The 15,388-nt window shown below is 41.7% G+C and overlaps 1 protein-coding gene and 1 non-coding gene across 2 annotated transcripts in view; both read left to right on the forward strand.

Annotated features, from left to right (window-relative positions):
- Positions 1-15,388, forward strand: part of ift172 (intraflagellar transport 172) — a 38,499-nt gene that overhangs the window by 2,504 nt on the left and 20,607 nt on the right. Inside the window, exons 6-21 of the mRNA XM_041958273.1 lie at positions 407-486; positions 623-710; positions 821-1,035; positions 1,201-1,324; positions 1,661-1,756; positions 3,203-3,364; positions 3,532-3,585; positions 4,390-4,493; positions 5,194-5,279; positions 6,917-7,029; positions 10,364-10,531; positions 11,588-11,724; positions 12,956-13,063; positions 13,910-13,994; positions 14,762-14,854; positions 15,151-15,228. Of these exons, the coding sequence (XP_041814207.1) occupies positions 407-486; positions 623-710; positions 821-1,035; positions 1,201-1,324; positions 1,661-1,756; positions 3,203-3,364; positions 3,532-3,585; positions 4,390-4,493; positions 5,194-5,279; positions 6,917-7,029; positions 10,364-10,531; positions 11,588-11,724; positions 12,956-13,063; positions 13,910-13,994; positions 14,762-14,854; positions 15,151-15,228 (1,791 nt within the window). The remainder of the gene's footprint in view (positions 1-406; positions 487-622; positions 711-820; positions 1,036-1,200; positions 1,325-1,660; positions 1,757-3,202; positions 3,365-3,531; positions 3,586-4,389; positions 4,494-5,193; positions 5,280-6,916; positions 7,030-10,363; positions 10,532-11,587; positions 11,725-12,955; positions 13,064-13,909; positions 13,995-14,761; positions 14,855-15,150; positions 15,229-15,388) is intronic.
- Positions 3,890-3,961, forward strand: trnaa-ugc. Its single transcript has one exon. It is a non-coding gene; the product is annotated as a tRNA-Ala (tRNA).

Here is a 15,388-nt window from a genome sequence, read left to right on the forward strand (position 1 = left end):
TTTTACTGCCTGTCTCTTTAAAGCCCCCCTGCAAAAAACCCAGTCTGCTCTGATTGGCCAGCTCTCACAGGCCTGAGCAAGCATCGCCCCCCGTGTTTCTGCATCAGCTCTGCTGTGTTTTTGTAACCATGGCCGCGCTGGGGGCGTGGCTTAGGGTGGCGACTATTTTGTTGTGTCATCACAACCTCTCTGAAGTCCTGACGGCTCATTTAAATGTAGTTTCTGAATGCCAGCTGTGTGCATTTCTCAGTGGATTGACTGTTCGATATTGAGACCTTATTTATTCATCATCTTGATCTGCGTTATAATCCCAAAACATATGGAGATCTGTTTTTATAAATTTTTTTGGTCAAATGATGATGAAATTTTGTATGTTTAAATGCATTTTGTTTTCTTTTTTTCATAGGTTCGCCTTGCCAACACTCAGACAAACAAGTCATCAACCATCTACGGCACCGAGTCCTGTGTCGTCTCGCTGGCATCCAAGTAAATGCATATTCATATGTAATCATGAGCAACAGTTCGTATAAGATGCACAAATGTCAAGCGCCAAATGGTATACTTGTTTATTTGCTTCTTCTGTGGTATGCTCAGTTAGCATTATTTGTCTGTTCTGCGTCAGTGTTTCTGGTAAAGGCATCCTGTCTGGTCACGCCGATGGGACGGTTGTACGTTACTTCTTTGATGACGAAGGTTTAGGGGAGTCTCAGGTACCATCATCATGTACACTGATGTGTTACTTCACCTTTTAAGTCGCTACATTTTACACTTATCATGGCACAGATTGCCTAATATAACACACACACTGACTCACTCACAGGGTAAGCTGTTGATGCACCCGTGCCCACCCTACGCTCTGGCCTGGGGTGCAAACAGCATCATGGTGGGCGGCTGCGACAAGAAGGTGGTGGCCTACAGCAGAGAGGGTCACATTCTGCAGACCTTCGACTACACCCGTGACCGGACAGAGAGGGAGTTGACCGTGGCCGCCACCAGCCCCAGCGGGCAGTCAGTTGTGTTTGGCAGCTACGACCGGTCAGTATGTGGTCCCTCTGTTGATTTCCAGACAGCACTGTGATAGCTGTCAGCTCAGATGGACACCTCCTTACCTGTTTACAATAATGTTAATGTTAGAAAATCCAATGTAAGCAAGTGGATTTTAGTGTGTCAGCAAGTTGTTTGTCCTGATGTTTCACTTAGGCTCCGGGTGTTTAACTGGGCTCCCAGGAGGGGCGTGTGGGATGAAGCCAAACCCAAAGAGATTCTCAACCTCTACACCATCACCAGCTTGGCCTGGAAGAAAGACGGATCACGCCTCTGTGCTGTAAATACTTTTCCTATCGCAGTATTTTGATCCAGAGTGTGACTTTAATGCCAGCCTACTGTTGGTTTGCCTTTTGCTCTCTACCTCTTCAGTGGAGATTTGCAGCAGTGGGTCTAGTACACGTGCATGCATGCAGAGTTGTCTCTCTGGTCCTTTATGTAACCTGGTTTTAGACTGATATTACTCTCATATTAAACAGCTTACTGTTGCAGTGGAGTCCTGCATCTTTAATTCTGCTGCTTCTACCATCATGTTATTAAAAACAAACCTAAAACACGAATCTGTAATAAACCAGATGGAGTTTTATGTGTTTATTTGTTGTGTGTGTCCTGACAGGGAACACTGTGTGGGGGAGTGGAGCTGTTTGACTGCTGCTTGCGGAGAACCATCTACAAGAACAAATTTGAGATGACCTACGTCGGCCTGAGCCAGGTACAGACAGAGACAGCCAGAATGAAACGAAGATAAATGATTTGTATTAACATTAAAACTGCAGTATCTTTCATTTATAAACAATAGCAAAACAATCAGTAAAACTCTGGAACAGAGAAGCGATTCCAGCCCTTACACACCTGTTTTAAATCTTAGAGCTACAACAGCTGTGTCTTTCCTTGTTGTGATCTGATCCAGCTAAAGTTTTATAGAAGAGTGTTAGGACACAATTTCTGTACATGAATTTAAGATTTCTTCTTAATACAATGTACGTCTGAATGATTCTGATATATAGGACAATGAAGCTGATACATTTATATATAATATGTACATTTGACATTTTGAAGTGTGAGTTTTGTATTTCTGTTTTTCTCTACATACTTTTTTCTGCGTGCTTTATTGAATTTTTAATCGTTTTTGGATGTTTGTTTCAAACATTCAAGAAGATCCAAGTAGGATTGAAACGCTCTCATTATTAAACTTTTGTGGCAAGTGTGCAATAATACGTGTACCTCACATTTAATTAATTCCGGTGCAGGAAAACAGTCCAGCATCTCCATGTCATAGTGAAGAAATGAACAGCAGATGTTCAGGTTTTGAAACACGTTCTGGTTTTTGTTGAAAACATTTTGCATTTGATTGTTTCAAAGTTGACATCCACACACAAACAACCTGAAAGAAAATGTTCTTTACTTCTCACAGAGATATTTTGTCTTGTTTTGGTTTGAAGGTTCATCTGACTAAATCGACAGACTTTACCTTACCTGCTGGAAATGCACATGTTTTCTATTCTGCATTATTTGTAAGATAGTTCTTTGAACAAAATGTAAATGCAGGCTTCGTGTAATTCCCGAGAACAAACACCACATTTTCTTTTTTAAACCATAAACATTAGAAACTTGGAGAAAAATAACTCCAGAACTGTGATAATAACTAGTTTTTGGTATAAATGAAGACGGAATAATAACGTCTGGAACACAACCGATAGAAATATGACCTTTGAACTCAATCTAGGATTTCTTGATTAGAAAAAAAACATCCTGAGTTAATTAAAGCTTGAATCTATTTTGTTACTGGTTTGAAAACATAAAGACACTAAATTAGAATTGATGAGATTATGATTGAGAAATTAATTGTAGCTGCGCAGGAGACAGCTGATGAGTAATTATATTTTCCAGTCAGGAGTTCATCAGAAACTTTTCCTGCTGTGAGTGAGTCTGCCTGCTGTTACAGCTGATAGTCCCTGATTTCCCTCTGACTCCACCAGAGTTCACTGACTGCTGCTTTCCATGTGTGTATTTGAGTGTAAATAAACCTTTAAGATTTGGGTCAATATGATTTTATTCTGCTGAAGCAGCAAGTCGTTGAATTTCACGCCTGTTATCAATAAAACACAAATGATAATATGGAGAAATGTGTGTTAATCTTCTGTGCCTTCTCTTCCAGGTGATAGTCAGGAACCTCTCCACAGGAACACGTGTGGTCCTGAAGTCCTACTATGGCTACGAGATAGAAGAAGTCAAAATCATGGGCAAAGATCGCTACCTGGTGGCTCACACCTCCGATACTCTGCTGCTGGGAGACCTGCTGACAAATAAACTGAGCGAGGTAGGACTTAAAGGGTCACTTCACCTGAGTCAGTTCCACTGACAACAAGTTTATGTCATATCATACATAGATGGTTCCTTGTTTCCTACTCACAATAAGTGGAGGTGGACTGGTCATCTCGTATAGTTTCATAATACAGTGCCTCGATTCTGCTGCCTGTTTTTCAGGTGCCGTGGCCCGGTTCTGGTGGGAATGAAAAGTTCTTCTTTGAAAATGAAGCAGTAAGTACACACAGTGTGTTTCTGGCAACGTGAATTATAATTATATAAAACCCTGATTCCAAAAACGTCGTGTAAAACAAATAAAAAACAGAATGTGATCATTTGTTAATCCTTTTTAGCATAAACTCGACTCAAAACAGCACAAAGTCAATAGATTTAATATTTGACAGGAGCAAGAAAAGACTGAGAAAGTTGTGTTTGGAACAACTGACGTTACATGTGAGGATGGCCGAGTGGTCTAAGGTCGCAGTCTCCCTTGGAGGCGTGGGTTTCGAATCCCACTACTAACAATTATCCTACAGAAGGGGATGTAGCTCAGTGGTAGAGCGTGTGCTTTGCATGTATGAGGCCCCGGGTTCAATCCCCGGCATCTCCAGTGGCTTCTTTAGTGAATTTCTCCATTGTGAGATCAATAAAGTCTGATCTAATTCCACAGGCTGATTGGTAACAGGTGATAGTATCATGATGAAAGGCTCAGTGGTTCACAGCAAGGATGGAGCGAGGTTCAACACATGATTGGATAAAGGAGTTCAGACTCTTCAGAAAACAGTTGTCAGTAAACGCAGTTTGATTGTTAATGATTAATCTGTTTTATTTACCTCATGCACAGAGTCCGAACTTTTTGGAAATCAAGGTTGTACCTGTTAAAACACTATTTTCTGAGTAGCAAGAACGTTTATATAGTTACAGAATGGTTGGAGCTAATGTTTCAGGTCCTGTCATGTCTTGCTTCTCTATAGATTTCGCTGTTGGCTCTTAACCAGCTCCTGGCGTGTTTTTATTTGACGGTATTTTCTGTTCCAGGTGTGTATGATTTTTAATGCTGGGGAGCTGAGCCTGGTGGAATACAGTAACAATGAGATCCTGGGATCTGTCAGGACAGAATTTATGAACCCTCACCTCATCAGGTTGGTCCAGTTACGCAACACAAACACACCTTATTAATGTGGTTTAGCATCAACACAAACAGGTTTGTCTGGTTCCCGATAAGTCAGAGAGATATTACTGATCCACAGCTGGTTTTCTTAAATATATTTAGTAAGTATCTGTTTTCAGCTCCAGAATATTTGAAGGAAATTGTGTTAAATGGGGTATAAACATGTAAAACTGACAGTTTAAATAGATGCAGTTCAAACACAGACTGTGCTAACGCTAATCTCTGTGAATGAGTGTGTGTTTCCAGCTCCGTCCATTAGATGGGTGTATTGAGCTGTGCGGAAATCCAGTATTGTGCCATTAACGCTGCAGGAGAGTCGGTGAGACTCGGCCTGCCAGTCAGCACTCGTCCATGTTAAAATATTCAGCCCTGTCAAAAGTGTCAGGACTCAGAGTCCCTGGGTGACTGACTAATGGCCGGCTGCTGTTGAGGCCAGCAGGCCTCAGGATGCCCTGACTGCTCCTCGCCTCTGGCTGGACACTGCAGCACGACAACATTGTGATCAGGGGCGTCCTGGGATTCAAACTACGATGAACAGCAGCTGAAGCCAATTACGCCGAGCTGACACTAGCTTTGGTGCTTAAATGAATGTAAATTCAGTCATGTTCCACTGACCAATGCTTTTTATTAAAGGTGTGTTTGTGTGTGTGTGTGTGTGTGTGTGTGTGCAGCGTCCGACTAAACGAGAGGAAGCAGAGAGGAGTCGAAGACAACAAGAAGCTGGCATATCTGATTGATATAAAGACCATTGCTATTGGTAAGAATGTGTGTTTGTGAAATGAGATTCTGTGGATGTGCATGTAAACACCGTTTGTGTTAGAGGTGTTATCTGACACCTGGATTAAAGTTTAACCACCTGTAGTTCTAAACTAAAACTGCTGATTTGATGATCTGATGATGTTCAGTGTCTTGAAACTGGGGTAGAAAACTAGACTAAGTTTTCAGGTTCTAGGCTTCTAACCCTTGACAGGAGGCTTTAGCCAATCACAGGTCATCTCAGAGAGAGAGGGTTCCTATTGGCTGTTTTACAAATGCACATCCACGTTCCTTTAAATGGTGGAAGTCTGATACAATGGGCAGAAAATCCTCCGTCTTATGATGACGAGTGGCAGAGATAGTGTGTGTGCCTGGGGCGTTCTGCCCAGAGGCCTCGATCCCTGGAGGGGCATTTTTGAGAAGATGGGTCTCGGTGAGAGGGGCCGGGTCTCGGCGAGGCTTGACCTTTTGTGTTCAGTGGGAGGGGCTTAGCAGAATAATGCGAGGCAGCAGAGAGAGTGGTGAAAGGTTTGCACAGGTTTACTGTCACTACTCTAAAGAAATCTATGTAAATCTTTGAAAACAGTCACAAATATACTGTATAGCTTCTTGTTTTTGTTTTTTTTTTTAAAGGCCAAGTATTTCCATAAAACAGCTGGACGCTGTAGTTTTTATCAAAAGTTCCTCAAACAGGAGTAAATAGTGCTGTGGCTGGGGACTGTTTCAGATGTGTATTAATACACGTTAGTGAGTATTTACAGTAGCAGGACGGTGTGTGTGTTCATGGTAATGAAGAACATGTCAGCCGGTCCATCAGTGAGGCTCAATGATGTGTTTTTAATAGTTTTAGGACAACAGTGGAGCTCTATGGCTCAGAGATAGGCTCTGGATACACAGACAATAATTGTTATCTGGATCAGTTGATTGTTGGTTTTGGTCTTTTCGTGGGATTTGTAAACAATAAGACAAATGCAGAATATTGCCAGCCTCATCCTTAAATGCCAACTGTGGATTTAAAATCTTAAGTGGGTGACAGGTTTTTGTTCCAAAGCAAGGACAGCTTGGTTTGTGAATTTCCAGAACAATGGCTCTCAGTACCTGAACAAGTAACAGTGAGTCATCAACAACTCTGTCAACTCCTGCAAATTAACAGAATCGCTTTGCGCTGTGGGATTGTGAGATGGCTTTTGATTGGAGAACATCTTCAAATCTGCAGCTTTTTAACACTGTAGGATGCTGATGATGCTGCTATTATTATATTATAGGCACATAGTTTCACACATGATCACTCACCATGATAGTATTAAACTTCTGAACTGCTACAGCTACAATAATTGCAGTATATCATCAGCTGAACTCTGTCTTTTCCATTGACTGGACCACAATGACTGGACCGTGCTCCATTTTAATTAAAAAGTTGATGTGGGCTGATATATTAGCTGACTGATAATATCAACTTGATCCCAGAGCAGGTAAGTTTTTGGAGGAGAGAAACTGCTCACTCTGCCTGATAGAATCATTAATAATTACAAAATGACTGACTGATTTCTAATCTCGAATAAAAGACTTTAGTCAGATACATCATTACACTGGAAGTCTGACCGTCGCTCAGTCGTCCTGTTTTTTTCCTCCCCTCAGTGGACTTGGCCGGAGGCTACAATCTGGGAACCATCAGCCACGACTCCAAGGTTGACTGGCTGGAGCTCAATGAAACCGGACGCAAGCTGCTGTTCAGGGACAAGAAGCTGCGGGTGAGGATGAAACCTCGGCACCCCGAGGGATTGAAAGAGAGGGAACGACAGGAGGGAAGCCTAAAGGCAGACACAGTGATGATTAAAGTAACAAGTAAAGGAGGAATATCTGCACTTTGGTTGGTACATGTCTAAAGTTACAGCCACGTCCATCACCCAAACCGTGTCATGTGACCACTTTACTCAGCCAGCTAGCGATGTGTAGCCGTGGTGCCACATGTAGCATTAACGCAGTGCAGGTGAGGCCGATGACTTGAGGTGAAAAGACAAACAAAAAAAGGTGCAACAAAGTCATGCATGAAATCTTGTTTATTTCCACCTTTTTTTGACTCGCTGCCTCTTTAAACAAAGCAATGTCCACTCTCCATGTTTTATTAGTATATTAGTATAAGTCCTGCAGAGGTAATACTACCCAACGATCACCAATCACCAAAAAATTTCTATTTAATTTTGTCGAACATGAATGTCTTTGCTGCTTTCTTATACCATTTATTTTGTTATGGCTCCTCTAGGGTTCAAATGGAAGATTCTTTCTACAGAATAGTTTTATTTTTTATTGCTTTCAGTGAAATCATTCGTATTGCATTCAAACATTTGGGAAAAAAAGAAATCTGAATTAATCTAATTTCTCCTTATTTCTAAAAGTACTCTTCATTATAACTGATACAAATCTCGTTTGTTATTGGCCGTACTATAATTTGATTGGCATGTGCTCTGTTGAATAATTATAAAAGCTCCCTGAATTTATTCTTCTGCATTTTAAAATGACCAAATCCAGTAAGAACATTCTTTCTAATGATGAAGAAATTTCCAGCAGCTCGAACCTTTCACTCACTGGTTGAAGCAGCACAGAAACCTTTCAGGTATTTCATTGAAAAAGTAACGAGTGAAAAGCACGGCGTTGTGATTCTGTCGTCTTCTCGTCGTTTGTTCTTCGCTTCCTTGGGTCGCTTGGTTTAAGTGGAGAAAGCTGTCAGTTTGGTTGAGTTCTGCGTTCGGCAGTGCTGAGATTCACGTCTGAGAAGCTGTGTGCAGGATGACAGTGGCAGGGAGCTGCTGTCAGTTGTTGCCCCGGGGTAATCAAACAGTTTGATGTTCCAGCCCTGGGGCAAAGACATGCAGAACTCTGGTAATTGGGAATCCCTCAGTGGCCTCAAACTTTTTTGCTGCACTTTTATGTCACATAATGACGCTTAAAGTTTTTTTTAATATAAATTTGATTTTTTTCTAGTGTGGAATTATTTCAGTTTGTACAAAATGAACTTTTAATGGGACAGATTGTGAAATCATGTGAAATATTTATGTATAAGCACAAAGGATGAGCTGTTTGAGGGTAATCAGAACCAGAGAGATCTCTAATGTTTCTCTGTTTTTATGATGTAAAGTTCTGTGGTTCTTCTGCAGATAGAAATCCTTAATTTTAACGGTTTCTGGCCAGAATTTTGTATATAAGTGTGTTGTTTCCTCTGCACATGTACATTTTAAGTCTTAGCTTCCAGAGTAGCAAATGCTCCTCTTCATGTCACTGCTAGGGAACTGTCTTAAAGTACCTTCCACCTTGAACCCAGTGCTGACGGTGCGTAATGATAAGCTGCCGTCTGTCTATTAAGCAGATAAAAATTCAAACCGGGCAGACTGACAAGATTTATACTATTTCAGGTTTTCAGAAATCGACATTCATAGCACATATTCATTGCACTTCCCATCAGTAAGAAATCATGAGAAGTCAAGTTGTATAATAAATGTCTCTTTAATTGAAACTTGCTTTCAAGTGAGCTTATCAACAGGCTGCGCTTCCTCATTGCATTAAAACTTGGCCAGCTGAGCTCCAGGGTGAAACTATAGACAGAGCATTATTAAAAATGGTGGGGGGGAAGATATTAAGGTAGCTGATTACAGCAGCGGGCGGCCTCTCATACACTCACATACATATTAAGTGCTTGGGGAGCCACTGTAGTTTATAGAATGTATAGATCCTCAGCTCGTCAGGGTGGAATAGATTGCAGTGTGTGAGTGTTCATATGGAGTCTGGTGGAAATTACTTTGTTCAAGCCAGATGAAAACTATGATATGTAAACTTTAACTAACTCTTTGAGCGACAGTCCCAGCACATCAAGCATCCTTTAGACACAGAGGATGTATGTTAATCTACAGGGACGCAACATGTTGCAGTGTAAAGGAGGGATGCCTTCCAAAGTGAATCATTAACTAGTTATCTCGCAACCTAGTTATCTTTCAGTGACTTCCAAAGGCTCTATAATATCCGGAGGGCTCGTAGTTAAAGAATACACCATTTTTCCTCTTAAATCCCTTTAGATGTTGATTTTGTTTTCCAGTCCAGAAAAGCTAACTGACCCTCAAACATTACTGAACCGCATCAGTGCCTCTGCAGCCTCCTCGTGGTTCGATTTAATAGGTTTACGCTGTTATTTGTCAGTTCATAGTACACATTATTGTGCACTTGACATTGAAGCAGGAACCAGTTTCTGTTTGAATCTGCACAGATTGCTAAGATGCTAAGCTTCAAGTGTCTTTTATCAATCATGTCTTCTATTCTTATCCAGCTGTTGCTCAGAGGTTCTTCCTTTCCGTTGTCTGTCTCTCTGGTTGAACAGTTGAGCAGCGTTTTGCTCTCCATGTACAAAACGTTACTTCAAACCCTTCATACAAAACAACATCTATCTGTAAAGATGACTTTCTACAACCTGAAAGCATGAAAGACCATGAAAGAAGCATAGAGCAGTCCTCTCAGCCATCTGATTGTACTGAATCAAGCTTTTGTGGCAGGCAGTTCCAAACTTTTAATATTCTTGCTAAGAGTTAGATAAGATCAATTCTATCTGTTAAGTCAACATGAGGCTAGCTAAAAAGCTCATCAGCTCATAGTGGCCAAGTTTCAATTAGCAGAAACTTCAACTGATCAAACATTTTTAATTGGTTAATCCATCCATGAGTTTTATGCCACTTATCTGGGTCCAAGTCGCATAAATTGTATCATTGGGAATTATTGTTTTATAATGCTGGTAAGTAGTGTCCAAACTGTGATATAACAGGATACAACATGTTGTTATTATTGAGCTGTAGAGGTGGAGGCAGTCGGGTGGATAAATGGGAAGCTTCGCGTCAGGCAGGTGGCGACCCCTAAAGATTTCTTTTGGACACAGTCAGGCTAGCTGTTTCCCCCCATTCTCTGTCTTTGTGCTAAGCTAAGCTAGCTGTCTCCTGACTTCAGCTTCATATAGAATGCACAGATGCTGCATGAGAGATATAAATCTGAACATGTATATCAGTAATGAAAGAACTCTTTCTGTATCTCCCTCTTCTTCCTCCTCAGCTGCATCTGTATGACATAGAGACCAGCGTGAAGGCCACGGTGCTGAGTTTCTGCTCCTACGTCCAGTGGGTGCCCGGCAGCGATGTGGTGGTTGCCCAGAACAGAGGAAACCTCTGCATCTGGTACAGCATCGACAGCCCAGAGAGCATCACCATGTTCCCAATCAAGGTGAGACTTTGCTCTCTTTGTATGTTGGAGAGAACGGTTGTAGCGAAAAGAAACATCTCCATCAGGTTCCTTAATTACTGTACTTGACTGGACGGGTTGTGCCGTTTATGCGTCCTCAATAAAACAGGACCCATGTTGGCCTCTTTTCTTCTGTTTAACGCGCCTCAAGACTTATATATACATATATATATATATATTATACAGTTGTTTTCCACAAGCTGAATAGCTGTGATGAGTAAACTGACTGTATGTATGACATCGGTGGCATTTCTCTATAAATAAAAGCAAAATCCCATTAATGTAAGAGTTTGTGAAACCAAGTTTGCAATTGATATTTTTTAAGAAGTTTCCTGTTTTTATACCAAAACCCCTTGTTTTACTTTTACTTTCCTCGAGCTTTGTGTCTCTGTGCTTCGAGTGCTGCTGTCCCGGAGCAGCTACTCGCCCTCGGCAGGCACAAGTTTTTAAAACTCGCTTGTGGAACATTCACTGATGTTCCGATGAATAATGAAAACCAGGCAGAGCGAGACAGACGCTGTGTGTTGCAGGCAGATAACAGATAGCTAATGGACAACTGTTCATGGTGTGTGTGTCGCATCATTTTCAGAAATGTTTCGCAGTGACTTCTTCCTGTTTGGTGGGAGTTTACTGACTAGTGCTTTAAGTAACATTAGCAAAATGTACTTAAAGTGCCAATGGTAAAAGAAAATAATGTCTCCTGTAAGTCTTATATTAATATATATCATGTGCTCTGAGTGTAAGCAGCATCTTACTGCTGTAGCTGGTTGAAGAGGAACTAATTTTAACTGTCTCATATTCTGTTGGGTAGTTTAATCTCCAACTGTTTTATGAGATGATTCTCAGCTTTTCTATTTAAAGTCTAACTGAAGCAACTGTAGCTGTTATAGCAGAGTAAAAAAATGCAATATTTCCCTCTGACATGTAGCATAAGGAGACATGCAGTGGAAATAGGACCTGAATAAATGTGCCAGGTTACGTCCCAGCATTGCGACACCCCCCTCTGTTATTTAAATTGCTTTCCCTTCTCTTTGTTAGGGAGATATTGTGGATCTGGAAAGAGCCGACGGGAAGACAGATGTGATCGTGACGGAGGGTGTCAACACTGTGTCGTACACACTGGACGAAGGCCTCATTGAGTTTGGCACCGCTGTTGATGACGGGGACTATGACAGGTGAGTCGCTGTGATTACTGTCCATCCGGCCTTCCGACTCCTCGCCGCGTTTCTGGGTCAGAGTCCCAGCGACAGCCGGGCGAGCAGAACAGGCCAGATGTCCTTTTATCCGGCAGCTTCCTCGAGCTCTTCTTGAGGGTCTCCTCAGAGCTCCCAGGCCAGCTGGGACGTATAATCTCTTCAGCATGGTTGATTTGAACACCTCCAAAATGATGCTTCCTCTTTGGATGCCGTGACTGACCCCCCTCAGTCTGGAGGAGCAGCAGCTGAACTCTTCAGTGTAACATCGAACTGACATGAAGTCAGGCCAGCCACCTTTCAGAGGTGTTAAAAGGTCTTAACTCTGATAATAATCTTAAATATTCTCTCTTACTTGCAATAGGCAGCCATGTTATTTCATGTTCGTCAAATGTTTTGTATTTGAGTGCAGGCTGTCAGGAGTTTCTAACTGAAAGCGGGATTGTTGTGGCAGTGGATTGTTCTTCAGGAGGCCCTTCAGTCCTTTTTTGTGGAGCTTCAGTCAGAACTATCAGACCTGTAGCAAACACTGTCACTACTGCAGCTACAGGAGCTGCTGTAGGAAGCCCATCAGCAAGCTTTGGTTCAGTTTCAGTAAAAACTCTTAATTAATCATATTCACCTGATTCATCCTTACATTCATTTCTTCTGCTTATCTCGGTCCAGATGTCAGTGATTTAATGAATTGTATTATTAGGAATTATTATTATATACTGCTGGAAAGCATTTAAAATATATTAATTCTGGCCCATAGTGTCTCCAGTGGTTTTTATCACACTTTAGCCAGTATGGCTGTGAAACAGGAATTAGATCGAGGTATTAAAAAGTGTTGAATTTAGCCTGATGAATCCATAAACCCCGCAAGAGAACAAAGACTGAATGTAAAAATGTCTCTCCGCCGCCACAGGTGGTGGCTTCTTAAAAATCAGAAGCATGTCCATGCTACAAAAACTGTGACCTCCAGGACACTGAGCCAACCCTGCCACTGCCTTCTGAATAACCCAAGTCCCTCCAATATTTACACGATTCTGCTGCAGTGCTGCATTTTAATATGTGTGGTCGGTGCACTACTGCTCTCAGACTGCATGTCACACTGAGTCTGCAGCACAGAACGCTGCTGAAACTGTCTGTTCTGTCATGTCTTACTTTATAGCCCGTCTCGCTGCCTGACTCAGCAGTGTGTGTGTGCGTGTGTGTGTGTGTGCGCTAACAGAGCCACAGCATTCCTGGAGACTCTAGAGATGTCACCAGAGACTGAAGCCATGTGGAAGACGCTCAGCAAGCTGGCTCTAGAGACTCACCAGCTGCACATCGCAGAAAGGTCAGTGAAACACACACACACACACACACACACACACACACACACACACAAAACCTTGCGAGCTAATATTTGCATCTCTGAGCTAATCACATTCTGCATCAGTCTTCATTGTAACTGACACTTATCTTTGTGACTGAGGAGGAAGGAGACAACAAGGTCACCGAGGTCACCTGGAATGAAAAAAAAAAACAGTTTTGAACACATACATATGAGCACACACACACACACACACACACACACATCAGATGACTGTGTCCCTGCATAACTTCCCTCTCTAACTTCATTAATCATCAAAGACATTTTTTTTTAATTTCCTATCATAAGCATCCTCTCTCTCTCTGTCTCTCTCTCTCTCTCTCTCTCTCTCTCTCTCTCTCTCTCTCTTTATTTCTCTGTGTTTTGAGAAACTTTTCGAATTTGAATTCTCTGTCATTAATAATGCATATGCTGTTCGTTAGGCATGGGCTTGATTTGCATAAATCATGAAATCAGGGAAAGAAACGGTTTTGTCTGGAGTGGGTAATGTTAATGAGGGAGGGAAGAGAGAAAGAGTCAGACAGAGGGAGGCTTTTTTTCTTACTTTTTTTCTTTCATGACTTGTTCATTAATCTGATGCAACTGTTCAGAGAGAGTTGGTAATAAAGTGGCCAAATGCAAAGATGTGCCTTTTCATTTCTCAGCCTCTCAGACTGCACCGGATCTAAAAGCTAATTAGACAATAGCTCTAATTTATCTGAGTTCATTAAGCTTTGTCTGGTTAGTCGTAGCTCCTAACTTTCTTTTTGTGTTCCTCTTTTTGTTCACTTGCTCGCTCGCGCTTTGTTTTCTGTCTCTCTTCTTTTCCAGGTGTCTCGCCGCGTTGGGGGACGTCTCAGTTGTGCGTTTCCTCCACCAAACAAACCAGATTGCAGACAAAGTTTCTCATGAAATGGTGTGTTAGACACAAGACACAACAATACATCTCCACACCCACCTTACAGCTGTGTATACAACAGATAGAAGAGTTTTGAGGGTGGGGCTAATACTTTGGATTCAGTGGTTAACTACCAGTATGATCCAAGAATAAAACCCTGATTCAAAACAGTCTGGACTCTGTGTGGTGACACATGATGCTATCACCTGCTACCAATCAACCTGTTTACCTGTGGAATGATCCAAACAGGTGTTTCTGGAGCGTTCCACATCTTTCCCAGTCTTTAGTTGCTCCTGTCTCGACTTGTTTGAAACGTGTTGCTGCATCAGATTCAGAATCAGCAGATAATTACAGAAATCAATGAAGCTGACGAGGTCAAACATTAAATATATTGACTTTGTGCTGTTTTTTTATTGAGTTTATGTCAGAAAGGATTAATAAGTTATCACATTCTGTGTTATTTTATGTTTAAACCAGCTTTTTTGAAATCAGGGTTGTATTTGCTTTAAAGATTTTATTCCTCTAATGGTGGAAATGCAAAACCAGCATTTGGAGCACAGAAGACCAGAACTCTGTGGAATCAATACTGATGCAAATCACTCTTGTTGAAGATCAATGATTGCTTTAAAATTTACAGAAGGAAATTAGTCATTTGTGTTGATTCTTGTATAAAAATGCACTATTGCATTTCTTGAAATGTCACACTAATTAAGTGTTCTCGGCACAAACTGAGTCATCACTGGAGTGTGCATGTGCGTGTGCGTGTGTGTGTGTCTTTTGACCAGGGAGGAGACGGAACAGCGTTTTTCCAGGTCCAAGCCCACATGGCCATGCTGGATAAGAACTTTAAACTGGCTGAACTTCACTACATGGAGCAGGTTGGTGACACACCTGCGTACAGGAGCTTGATGTTGTTTGTTTACCTCTTCACACTGTAATGTGTAGAATTAATGTCCAGTGTGTTTCAGTTCAGATTCTTCAACAAACCAAACACTCCCAAAATTCAACAAGTCCTATTAGTCTGTCTGTAAATCTCTCACCTGTTATTCTAGCATGTTTGCACCAACCACCTGTGATTGGTTAGACTGTTTACCTACAACTTCACCCAATCAGGAACTCTTAACATACATCAATGTCACACCTCTACAAGCTTCATCGAATCTTGTTTCTGCAGAATGCCATCGATGAAGCTTTAGAGATGTACCAGGAGCTCCACATGTGGGACGACTGCATCGCTGTAGCTGAAGACAAGGTAGTAATGAACTGACTGCATTCACACTTAACAACTTTGCATTTTGCCTGAGGGAGATTGTGTCCTCGCTGTGTGTTGTTGCAGACTGTAACCTTTTCTGTGGCGCAGTCATTCAGCCAGTGTTTTCAGGGTCCTCTCACAGTCAGATGAGTCCTGAATA

Source organism: Chelmon rostratus, chromosome 18 (assembly GCF_017976325.1).
Source record: "Chelmon rostratus isolate fCheRos1 chromosome 18, fCheRos1.pri, whole genome shotgun sequence".
NCBI lineage: Eukaryota > Metazoa > Chordata > Actinopteri > Chaetodontiformes > Chaetodontidae > Chelmon > Chelmon rostratus.